At 41.8% G+C, this 12,479-nt stretch overlaps 2 protein-coding genes across 10 annotated transcripts in view; both read left to right on the top strand.

Moving 5' to 3' along the window:
* Positions 1 to 7,380: 7,380 nt before the first annotated feature.
* Gprasp1 (G protein-coupled receptor associated sorting protein 1) overlaps positions 7,381 to 12,479 on the top strand; it is a 61,741-nt gene continuing 56,642 nt past the window's right edge. For 5 of the 9 annotated variants that reach the window (XM_076562793.1, XM_076562795.1, XM_076562785.1 and 2 more), the window contains exon 1: positions 9,343 to 9,480. The gene's annotated coding sequence lies outside the window, so the exon portion shown is untranslated. Of the gene's footprint in view, positions 7,446 to 8,872; positions 8,950 to 9,342; positions 9,481 to 12,479 lie in introns of those variants that run through there. The other 4 variants (XM_076562799.1, XM_076562787.1, XM_076562784.1 and 1 more) reach the window with 1 other exon arrangement.
* Positions 9,478 to 11,560, top strand: Armcx5 (armadillo repeat containing X-linked 5). The gene has a single exon (XM_076562807.1). It carries the CDS (start codon positions 9,531 to 9,533, stop codon positions 11,232 to 11,234), a length of 1,704 nt encoding a protein of 567 aa, XP_076418922.1. The 5' UTR covers positions 9,478 to 9,530; the 3' UTR covers positions 11,235 to 11,560.

The following is a 12,479-nucleotide window of genomic DNA, read 5'->3' as shown; positions in this document are numbered from 1 at the left end:
CAGTCCCAGGCAGGCTCCCTGGTTGTTGGTTTAGTCTGTGTGAACCCCTATGAGCCCAGGTCTGTTGATTCCGTGGGTTTTCTTGTGGTGTCCTTGACCCCTCTGGCTCCTACAGCCTTTTCTCCCCCTCTTCTGAAGGATTCCCTGAATCTGGCTGTGAGTCTCTGCATTTGTTTCTATCAGTTGCTGGACGAAGGCTCTGAAGACAATTATGCTAGGCTCCTGTCTATGAATATAGCAGAACATGGTTAGGAATCATTACATTGACTTTTTCCCCCTGCTTCTATTCCAGGTCTAGGTCTCTGGGCTATCCAGTCTCTGGTTCCTGGACCTCCAGGCAGTGTCAGGGGAGCATTTATTTTCTAAATATTAGCCATTCTGACTGGGGTGAAAAGGAATCTCAAAGTAGCTTTAATTTCCATTTCTCTGATGGCTAGGGTTGTTGAACATATTTTCAAGTATGTATAGGTCATTTGTGTTTCTTTCTTTGAGAACTATCTGTTCAATGTGTAGCCCTATTGATTAGAAGATTAAGGATTTTTTATATTTATTTTTTGCAGTTTATTATGTATTCTGCATATTAACTTCTGCTTAAAATATAGCTGGCAGATTCTTTTTTTTTTTTTCTGAAGGCTATCTCTTCACTCTGCTTATAGTTTCTTCTGCTACAAAGAGCATGCTTAATTTCATAGAATCCTATTTGTCACTTTTTGGTATTTTCTGTGATAATAGAGTTCGGTTCAGGAATGCCCTGCCTATGTGTGTATCATTAAGGGCTTCCCTTATGTATGCCTCTAGCAGTGTCAAAGTTTCAGGTCTTACGTGAAGACCTTTTAGTTATTTTGATTTTTTTTTTTTGTGCAGGGTGCTATGATATAGTTTTAATCTTTTACATATGGAAATGTAGTTTTCCCACCATTGTTTGTTAAAGAGGCCATCTTTTTCTTTAATTGTATATTTTTGACAGCTTTGTCAAAAAATAGGAGTTCGTCTGTGCGGTTTTAGGCTTGTATTCTCCATTCTATTTCAATGGTCTTAATGTCTGTTTTTAATGTAAGTTCAATGAAGTTTCTTTTTTTTTATTCTTTGACAAATCCATACACATATATAATGTATTTGGATTTTTACCTCCCATTACCTTCTCTCATCCCCCTTCACTTGTGCTATACCTCTTCTTTCCAATAAGTTCTCAATCCTACTTTCAAGTATTTTATTATTGTTATTTGGAGGTTTGTTTGTTTGTTTTCTGACCTAGTAAATATAATTGGTGTTGCCTGCATGAGTATAGTTGGGACGCTATTAACCATACTATGGGCAAATTAGCAATGGCTATAACATCAAATATAATGACTCCCCCAACCTCAGCAAATACTTACCACCATAAGTTTCTCAGAGAGCTATGATACTTCATATGCCTCTATCTATTCATCATGAAATGTTTAGTGGTCTCATCTTGTGCCATTCTTCAGTTTAAAACTATAGCTACTGTGAGTTCATAGGTGAAAAGCCATATCACATCCAGAAGACAGACGACAGTGTTCCACAGTGCTTATCCTGCACCCAAGCTTTTATTTCTTTATACCCCCATTTTTGCAATGTTCCCTGAACCTTGAAAGGAAACAGACATGCTCCATTTATAGATGTGTAGTCAACAGTCATTTTCAGTTCTTTGTCCTGTTACACATCTCTTCATTGTCACCCACTGCAAATAGAAGCCTCTTATTTATTTATTTATTTATTTATTTATTTGTTTGTTTGTTTGTTTGTTTGTTTAGAGACAAGGTTTCTCTGTGCAGCTCTGACTGTCCTGGAACTCGATCTGTAGACCAGGCTGACCTTGAACTCACAGATCTGTCTGTCTCTGCCTCCTGAGTGCTGGGATTAAAAGTATGTGCTACTACTACCTGGCTGAACAGAAGGATGAAAAGAGCAGTATTATATGGGTATAAATGTAAAAATTTAGGGCATATGTGGTTGGTTTATGCCTTTAAACCCAGCACTCCAGAGGCAGAGGCAGGCACACGTCTGTGAGTTTGCCGCCAGGCCTGGTCTACATATCAAGTTCCAGGCCAGCCAGAGCTACACAGTAAGACTCCGTCTCAAAACAAAACCAAAAAAAAAAAATCTGTAAATATTTAGAAATCAGCTTGATAATGTTTATTCAGCAAGACAGCAGTAGGTTTCCTCCCTTGCACTCATGATTTCCTAACCATTGAGTATTGACCAGTATAACAGTACCAGAGATGGAGTCCCTCCTGTGAAACAGGCTTAAAAGACATTCAAAGTAGTTCATTACCCAAGTAGCTGTCATTCTGCTATTGCAACCTTAGGTAAATATTTTGTGACATGCCAATAATGTAGATTACAGGGTTCATAGTTGCATAAGACCATTAATAACATTTTTTTTTCTCCAGTAGCCTGAATAGCACCCTTTGGCACTATGAAAGGTAGCTAGCAGGTAAGACACTTTCAGCTCACTGCCAGCTTGATTCCTTGAGGTTTGGTGACAAAAATATCATAGTATTGGATGTCTTTAGCAGTAGGGGTTTAATTTCTAGTTCTGGTGCATAACCAAGGGCAATATTTGGGAAACCACTGGGACTTCTTTGATCAACAACTCATAGCGAGGTATCTGATGTCTGGCACTAAGATGTGTGTGGGTGGGGGGTGTTCCTTATTTCATTTTAAATGGTTTGTTTTAGTTTTAAGTGTGTGTGTGTGTGTGTGTGTGTGTGTGTGTGTGTGTGTGTGTGTGTGCACAAATGAGTGCAGATACTTTTTGAGGCAAGAGACATCATATTCCTCTGGATGTGGAGTTATAGGCATTTGTGACCTTCCCAATACAGCTACTGGGAACTGACCTTAGGTCTTCTACAAGAGCAGTATTCACTCTTAACCACTGAGCCATTTCTCCAGCCCCTGGGGTTTTCATTTAATAACCTCTGGCTTATAGAAATAGCATTATTTGTATATGAAGGTTATCTATCTGTATTCAAACACTTTCAAAAATTTTATTTTTAATTAGCTTATAAAATAGGTTTTTATGTGACTTTTTTAAAAAAAAATATTTATTTTACATCCCTGTCACAGTTTCCCCTCCCTCCTCTCCTCCAAGTCCCTCCCCCACCGTACCCTCTGTTCCCAACCCCCAATCCCCTCCTCCTTCGTTTATGTTTAGGAAAGGGCAGGTCTCCCATGAGTATTAACAAAACATGGCATATTGAGTTGCAGTAAGACTAAACACCTCCCTGTAAGTGGAGTTTTCCTGTCCCGGGGCCACTTCCAAAGTACCACACAGAGATTTATATTAATTGTAAATGCTCAGCCAATAGCTCAGGCTTATTACTAACTAGCTCCTACATTTTAAATTAACCCACATTCCTTATTTACACTCTGCCATGTGGTGGTACCTTTACTAGCATTGCACATTCATCTCCTGCTCCCTCTGTGTCTGGCTGGCGACTCCTGACTGCAATTCTCTCCTTCCCATCATCCCTAGTTTGGTCACCCCGCCTATGCTTCCTACCTGGCTACTGGCCAATTGGCGTTTTATTAAACCAATTCAAGTGAAAAATCTTTACAGTGTACAAGAGGATTATCCCACAGCACCTCTCCATGTATTAAGGCTGGGGCAAGGTGACTCAATATAAAGAATAGGGTTCCAAAAGTCTGTAAAGGAGTTGGAGACAGCCCCTGTTCCCACGGTTAGGAGTCCCATGCCAGGACCAAGCTACACAACTGTAACATATATGCAGAGGGCCCAGGTCAGTCCCATACAGGCTCCCTGGTTGCCAGTTCAGTCTTTGTGAGCCTGTGTGAGCCCAGGTTAGTTGATTCTGTGGGTTTTCTTGTAGTGTCCTTGACCCCTCTGATTCCTACAATCCTTCTTCCCTCTCTTCATCAGGACTCCCTGAGCCCTGCCTAAGGTTTGGCTGTGGGTCTACATCTGTTTCCATCAGTTGCTGGATGAAGCCTCTCTGATAACAATTGGGTGTAGGCACCAATCTGGTACAGGAGATGGCCAGATCAGGCTACATATCTGCTATTGCTGGGAGTCTAAGCTGGGGTCTTGTAGATTCCTGGGAGATTCCTTTGAGCCAGGTTTTTCCAGTAGTCTCTTTCAGTACTCTCCCCTCCCCCCACAACCTGGTCATGACTGAGGGTGGATGGGGATGGGATCATGAGTGATCTACATGGCTTTTTAATGTAACTTTAGTTTTGGCTAGCTGTCCCTTACCTCCTCTCTCTCCTAACCCCTTCCAAGCCCCACTTAAATCATTGGATCTCATTATTCTCTCCCACACTTCATTTAAGACCTCTTCTCCCTTCCCCTATAATGGCCTTTCTCTAGCATCCTGGCCTCTACAGACACTCAAATTTATTTTTCCCTTTCTTTTCCTCTTTCATTCACTTGTTCTGTTTTGTTTTGCTTTCTTCTTTTGAGTAAAACCAAAACTTATTATAAGCCACAGTCATCCTAGGGTCCCCCTTCTATATATATAGCCTCCATGATTCTGTGGGTTCAGATGCTCAAATTTAAATAAACAAATCCAAAGCTAAGGTCTACCTATGAGAGAGGACATATAATCTTTGTCTTTCTAGGCCTGAGTTATCTTACTCAGTATATTTTTCAGTTACATCCGTTGTCATGCAAATTACGTACTTACTTTAATTTTTCTTTACAACTGAATAAAATTTCTCTCTCTCTCTCTCTCTCTCTCTATATATATATATATATATATATATATCCCTGTTTCATTATCCATCTATTAATCTAATCTAGTCTGATTCCTTTTCTTAACTATTGTGAATATAGCCACAATGAACATGGATGTGCAAGTATCTCTGTAGTGGGATATGGCATTGTTTTGATATGCACCCAGGAATGGTATAGGTGAGTCATATGGTACTTCTAGTTTTAGCTCTTTGAGAAACCTCCACGCTGATTTCCATAGTGGCTTAATCAGTTGATATTTCCTGTGTAAGCCAGTGGATAAGCATTCCTTTCACCATAGCCTCACCAGGATTTCTTAAGAAAACAACTGACAACAAAGGCTGTTGAAAATGAAAGCATATGTTTAGGGGTTTAAGGACACCTCAAAGTTAAAGGGTTACTACAGGAAAGGGTAACAGCACTTTATGTATGTTCCTATGGTGAAGAAGTCCTGGAAGGTGGTTTGAGTGGACTCGTCCAGAGTTGACCACTACCACCTATTTTTCTTTCTCTTTTTTTCTTTATAGATTATTTTTAGAGCCCTGACCTGGCCCATCTAGAGGGACAATTACCACCTATGTTTACAATCATGTTTTATTAAACCTCCCACCAAATAGATTCACGTCTTGTTTTCTGGGTCCTGAATGTGATCTGTCTAGACTGACCATCACCACCTATTATTGTTCCTTATGGGCCAGTCATTCCCTACAAAAGTTAACCTCCTGCCTAATAACATTATTGGGTTTTCTTGTAATGTAGGTCGTGGAGTGAGTAAAGGAATCTTAAGAAATCTGTCTTTCAAATATAGAGGGAAAACTATCTACTTTTATTAATGCAATTTCAAAATTATAAACAATCCTAAAACAGGAAAAATTCCTCTCACCATGTAGCAGACTATAGTTGACAACTCTGCTTAGAGATGTGTAGGACTGATGTGCTGGAACATTTCTAAGAATATATGGTATACATGTTTGAAATACTTTCTGATTCTAAGGCTTATTTAATTAAATTTATTTTCTAATAGATAATACAAACATGAGGCCCAACATTCAAAATTCAAGAGTTTATATAATCACAGATTTGAGGGGCAAGAAATATGATGGATCAAGCCTGCAAGGAATTCATAGAACAGGGACTGGTGTTGGTTCATTGATAATAAAAGGTTTTTTTTTTTTTTTTTTTTTTTTTGGTTTTTCAAGACAGGGTTTCTCTGTGTAGCTTTGCGCCTTTTCCTGGAACTCACTTGGTAGCCCAGGCTGGCCTCGAACTCACAGAGATCCGCCTACCTCTGCCTCCCGAGTGCTGGGATTAAAGGTGTGTGCCACCACTGCCCGGCTTCCACCACTGCCCGACGATAAAAGGTATTTTGGTATTACTTCTCTTCATTAAGAATGTAGTTGCAGCCGGGCAGTGGTGGTACACTCCTTTAATCCCAGCACTCAGGAGGCAGAGGCAGGCAGATCTCTCGTGAGTTAGAGGCCAGCCTGGGCTACAGAGCTAGTTCCAGGACAGCTAGTGCTGTTACACAGAGAAACCCTGTCTCAGAAAACCAAAAAGAATGTAGTTGTTTTCCCTGTGCCCAGATCAAATCCAGGCCACTGCATCTTTAGGTGGTGTGGTCATCCTGGGGATGTGACTCATCTGCACAGAGACAGTTACTTGTTTTTTTTTTTTTTTCCACTGCCATTTCTCCCATATCCTTATCTCATGTTATATAAAACTATTTCAAAACAAGAAATACGCCAGGACATAAGAGCAAAAGATTCAAGAGATGGCAATAGGAGAAATAAAATGGGAGATTGATAACAATCTGGCAGCAGAGCAATTAACCTTAGGCTCTGCTGCTACACCATACATTTTATGTAAACAAACATTTACAAGTGCGTCACTGCAGGACTTTTCTTGTAAAGGGAACAGTTTAGAATTTGTTGGAATAATTTGGAATTTTTATTCCTAACTCAGTATTCAGAATTCTGCACCCCACCCCCCACTTTTCAACCTGGGTCCCTCCCCTTCCTAACCAGCCCACTTCAGTGGGCTGTGGAGTTTAGTGACGAACGTGTAAACACTAGAATTCTTTGCTATCCTTCCGCGCTGCCAAGCCACAGCTTTTTCCCTGACTCCATAGCGTGAAAACCGCATGAACCATATGCATTCCGCGACAAAGGAAAGACATGGTGAGCTTGGTGCGAGGCACTCCTAAGAGGTAAGCTAATACAGACATTTGGGAATAATCTGCTTTCTGATGTTTTGCGCTCTTTTCCCTAGTTTGGCACCAGAATCTTAGTGTCGCAGTGTGGGAGAAACGGGGCAATATATGAATGGCAGTAGTGTATCACTCCTCTTCCCGAAGCCGGATCTCCTTTAACAACTCTAGCCCCGCCCTCTGCGGGCTTCCGTAACTTGACGTAGCCGCGCCTAGTGCGTCCCGGCGGATGTGGGTGGATGTTGTTTAGCCGCTTCCAGAGGGTTCCCGAGGAGCCTTAGGCACCTGGGAGAGAGGAGAGTGCCGGTAGGTGATGGTAGTTTGTTAACCATGGCCCTTTATCCGGTAAAGTAAGCATTTTGTCCTAAGTCGCAAGTGCTCGGCCAGCCCCTAAATACAGTCGCCGCCATTGTCTCTGCTCCCTGCACCTCGCTGCCGATTGCGTTTGCCTGCCTCCTTTCTGTGAGGCAAGACACCTCTGGAGACACGCAGATAAGAAAACAGCCTCCGATTCAAGCGGAATAGGTTAGTAAGAAGGAGGGCATTGCTTGGGCGCGTGAATGCGGGTTCTGAGATTGGTGCGGGATATGTGACCTGGTTTTAGGAGGCGGATGTTGAAAAAAGAGAGCGAGACTAGGGGGATGATAAAAAGCTATCTACGTTTCCATAAACTCGCCTCACTTCCGATTACGTTTGGGAAGGGAGATGGATGTAATGGCATCACGCGGAGATGGCGTACTTGTCAGAGGAGGCAGGGCTGCCATTGCTGGTTAGGGCAATTGTCTGGGGAGCCTTGAGAATCAGGGAGGGAGTATACCAAGAAGTTTTAAATGTGGGGACATTTAAGTCTCAGAATCAGAGATTGCTTCATGTTCTGGTTACTTATATGACCATTAATTAATCACATCTTGTTCTTTTGATTTGGGGCTATCAAACATTCATTTGTAGATGTGTTGCCAATTTACATTCTCGACGTTTCAGGGCATCAGATCAGAAGGGGAGGGGAGAAGATAAACAAAATTGACCTTGTTTCTGTATAGTGGGAAAAACTCCAGCTATGTTACAAAACGCGATAGGTTTGTGGGGAGGAGAAACACTCATAAGAACCTGTAAGAAAATTGAAAATGATACTATTCATTATTTTCCCAGCTTCCTGTTATTGTCAGGCATTCATCCCTACTGACACCACTACGACCGTGCAGGGATGGTTTAGTTGTCTTCATGGAAAATTTCAAGCTTTAAGAACATAGCAGAGGAATGTGGAGATTTGGGGGTGGCATCTGGCCATGGCAAAAAGAAAGGCAATCAGAGAACTCTTGGCCTAACAAGTATCTATATCCCAAAAGCATTTATTCCTTAGGTGCTGTTTTCTAAAATAGACTCATTACCTATATTCTCCTGTTTGTGGATTTCCCTTGATAGACATAGTCATAGGTTTGTATAACTGTTGACTGTTGTGAACCCAACTTGAAGCTAGGAAATAATGAAGCTTCACAGGTTGGTGTGAAGCTAGACACACAAGGGCCACTGAGACTAGAAAATTATATCCTTCTGTTTTGTCAGTTCATCAGTGATCCCTACTTGGTCTGTGGAGTCTTAGTGTACTTTGGAGATAGATACAAGCTGTACCTATAGATACTTAGGAGTCTTAGTGTACTTTGGAGATAGATACAGGATGCAGATATCTCCCTTTTGTGCCCTCTTCCTTGTCCTGCTCTAACACTTTGTCATTATCTAATTTTCAACTAGGGCATTACCAGAACAATCACTGAAGAGGAAAATGGTGGGCCATAAGGGAGGAGGAGGAACAGCTTTGAAGATGAGTAATGGGAGGAGTGGAAGACCAGGAAGGAAAAGCTAGACAGACTGTCTGAGAGGGCAAGAGTAGAGGCCAGGAACCAAGGTCTGTATCCCAAGAGCTTAGGTTCTCTGTCCTCTTTGTCTGTCTGTAGGTCTACCACATCTGCTGCAGGACTTGTCACGAGTGGAAGCAAAGAAGGGAGGAGGAAATTACTTCACATCAGTGCAGGTTAGTATGACTATGGGGACTCCTTGAAGATAGAATAGTAGAGATTTGTTGGCTCCATCCCAGGTCAGGAAACAGCCTAGGGATTCTGCAGCCTCTCATGTCCATCCAACTTTCCTGTTCTCTCGCTCCCTGTTTGGAAAGACAGTTGGTAGCACATGGAGGTGTAGACAGTGGGTGAAATGAAAGAAGGAGTTTGCTAGTTGTCTACTTCTCTCCCATAGAGCTCTGAATTTCCATATGTAAATATCTCTCTGTGCTAATCAGCATGAGGAAAAAAACATTGGAAGAGACTTAAAGCCCCATTTCCTTCCTCCACCCCTAGGTCCAACTTCAGTGACAGATCTGGTGGCCTTGGAGTGGCTGAAGACCACCACCCTCCACAGGCCTGCGCCCAAGCACAGCTATCCTCCTTTATCTTGAGTGAGCTTCCTCAGCATGCTGTCTATATCATTGGCCGAAACTGTAGTTGGAAAGGGGGCCGAATGACTACTGGACTTTATATGAAAACACCAACTTGGGGCTGACTTTCAGGCAAGGCTGAGATAGGGGCACATTGTTTGACTTTGCCTTTGTCTTGAACCATGATTGGCTCTAAAAGTAAAGGGAAAGCTAGAGAAGAGTCTGGGGCTACCTTAAAACCTGGAAACAAAAGCCTTGCCAATGCTAAAGGAAAAGCCAAGGGTCAGACCAAGAAAGTGGTTGAGGCAGAACCAAAAGAATTGAGGAACAAGGCTGAGGCTAGGGATGAAGCAGTGGCCAGGAGACAAACAGTGACTCACACTGAGCCTGAGACTGTGACATGGAAAGTGAAAAAAAAGAAAGATAAGACTAATACTAGAGCCAATGCTCAGGCTAAGACAGAGCTCCTGGCAGAGCCTGGACTAGTGCCTCACACCAAGTCAGATGCCTCGTCTATGTCTGTGGTCATTACTGTAACCAAGTCTGAAGTCAAGGTTGACGCTGGTAGTGAGGCATCTGTCAAGTGCTCTGCCAAGGCTCGAGATAAGGGCAGTATGAAGCACAGATCTGAGGTAAAAAAAGAGACCTGTGTCAGATCTGGGGCTGGGGACAAGGCGAGTATTGTCATCAACGCCACTGATGAGGGTGAAGAATATGTGTGCTCCTGGTTTTGGACTGGAGAAGAGCCTAGTGTAGGGTCCTGGTTCTGGCCTGAAGACGAATATCCTCTTCAAGTTTATCAGCCCCCACCTAAGGTTGAGGAAGAACCCGAACCCCCAGAGGACACATTCGACTTTACTTTAAAAAAAAAAGCAGCAGCATGGGCAAGGGGCAGGTTTATTGTCCTGGTCCCAGTTGAGGAAGGCGAGAAAACTTTACCTCCAGAAGGGAACTGGACTCTGGTTGCGACCTTAATTGAAACTCCTCTGGGTATTCGACCGTTGACCAAGATTCCACCTTTTGAAGGACCTTACATCCAGACTTTAGCTGAAGTAAAAGAGCAAATCCGGGAAAGAGAAAAGTATGGACCCAACCCGAAGGCCTGCCGCTGTAAATCGCGTACCTTTAGTTTAGAGCCTGTAGAGTTTGATAAGCTTGTTGCCCTCCTTAGGCTAACCAGAGATCCTTTCATTCATGAGATAGCTACAATGATAATGGGTATCAGTCCCGCTTACCCATTTACTCAAGATATCGTTCATGATGTTGGTATTACTGTTATGATTGAAAATTTTGTCAATAATCCAAATGCTAAAAGATACCCTAAACATATAAATGTGAATGTGAGCACTGACACCTCTGGAGAAGCAAAAGAGGATGAGGCACATGTAAATAAAGTTTGTAGGGACATACTCTCTTGTCCTTTGAACTGCTCTGTACAAGTGGAGGAGCTGAAACTGTTAGCAAGCCTGAGTACGAAATTCGAGTATCACCACGTGATTGTCAGTTATGTTCGATATTTCATCTCATTGTTAAACAAAGGAAGTGTCAAAATCAAGTTTCAGATTTTGAGAGTTATTTTATGTTTGTCAAAAAACCAAGCCAATACAAGAGAACTGATCAGTGCTGAAGTGTTATCGTCATTGGTTGCCCACTTTCACAAGAATGAGTCAAAGGCTAATATTCTGCATATCATTGAAATATTCGAGAATATAAATTTCCAGTTCAAAAAAAGGGCAAAGCTGTTTACCAAGGACATGTTCACTAAATCTGAACTTATTTCCATATTCCATGAGGCAAAAGAGTTTGACCAGAAACTCCAAGACTTAGCAGACCATAGTGACCCTGATGTGAGAGATAAAGTTATCCGATTAATACTCAAACTCTGAATAGCTGTATATTCTCACAAAACCTTGAGCATTGTTTGTCTTTCCACTATAAATCTAATGCATATTATAATGATAAATTTGATACTTATGCTCTCTGTGTTGAGGGAAGCAATTTTATGGATGCTAGTCATCTTGAGAGATTGAACACTTGCTGGTTTTTATTGTGCTATATATAATATAAATTGAGGTATTTTTGGTATCTGTAATGTAACCCGGTACTGAACCTATTCATCCTAAATAAGCTATATTTCTGTGCATTATATTGATATGAGTGTATTTTCGTATTCCATTTGCGTGTTTTTAATAAAGCTGCATGCTAAACCTGATGAAGACATTGTCCCAATTCTTCAGTTGAAATGTAGTCACAGATGAACAATACAAAGATAGCCATGATCACTGTCTATCCAGTTTCCATTGGGGTGGCACAAACAGGTTCACAAATTAGCACCTCTTTTAGTTTCAACATGTTCAGGAAATACAATAAATCATTCCATGACCAAGACCATGCTTCTGGCTGTCTGGAGGTTGTAGATGGCAGGGTTATAAGTGAGGAACGATCCTCTATCTTGACAGCTTTGGGGAAGTGGGTGATGACAAGACTTAGGAGGAGAATACAGATGCCTTCATGCTCTTCTGAGTCCAAGAACTTGTACTAACCCTTTCACATCTGATGTCTCACCAGGATGCCTTGAAGTTTTCAATCCCGAAGAGAGTTTCTGCTTCTCAGCCAGTTCAGTTAAATTAAGGGCAATTGTGGGAAGTGCAGTTCTAAAGGGACACAGCCACATTGTATCCATATTAGCAACCTCCCTATCCAGGAATACCAGATTTACTACTTATAGTGAGGTTTTCTATCCCTGCAGTCCTGAGCCTCAGAGGAGGGCTTGGGATCACTTACAGAAACGGATTATTAATATCACTTCTTCAACTTTGGTGGTTGTTGGTTCTCATCCTTGCTTTTGTTTTCTGGCCAATACATTCGACTCGGTCATTTTTACCTATTCTTGATGGCAGCCCCTTGTTTGTGCTGATTCTCAAGGGTCAGGGCATGGCTGTATGTGTGACACAACCACAGAATGTCAAAGTCCTTTAGTAGTTAGTAAGAAATTAATTTCCCTGTTCTCACTGTCCTGCTTCTTTTCAGTTTACTGTTTGAAGCCATGTTGTTTATTCTACCTCAGCTTCCTGTTTATATAACAAAAGTTGGTTCAGAGCAGAGGGTTGTGGTACAGAACCACAGGTATA

The sequence above is a fragment of the Peromyscus maniculatus genome, chromosome X, assembly GCF_049852395.1.
Source record: "Peromyscus maniculatus bairdii isolate BWxNUB_F1_BW_parent chromosome X, HU_Pman_BW_mat_3.1, whole genome shotgun sequence".
In the NCBI taxonomy this organism is placed as follows: domain Eukaryota; kingdom Metazoa; phylum Chordata; class Mammalia; order Rodentia; family Cricetidae; genus Peromyscus; species Peromyscus maniculatus.
Note: the sequence above shows the minus strand (reverse complement) of the source record. Positions and strands in the feature narration are given on the sequence as shown.

Excerpts from the sequence above, each read along its gene's own strand:
- Armcx5 (XM_076562807.1), top strand. The coding sequence starts at position 9,531 with ATGATTGGCTCTAAAAGTAAAGGGAAAGCTAGAGAAGAGTCTGGGGCT.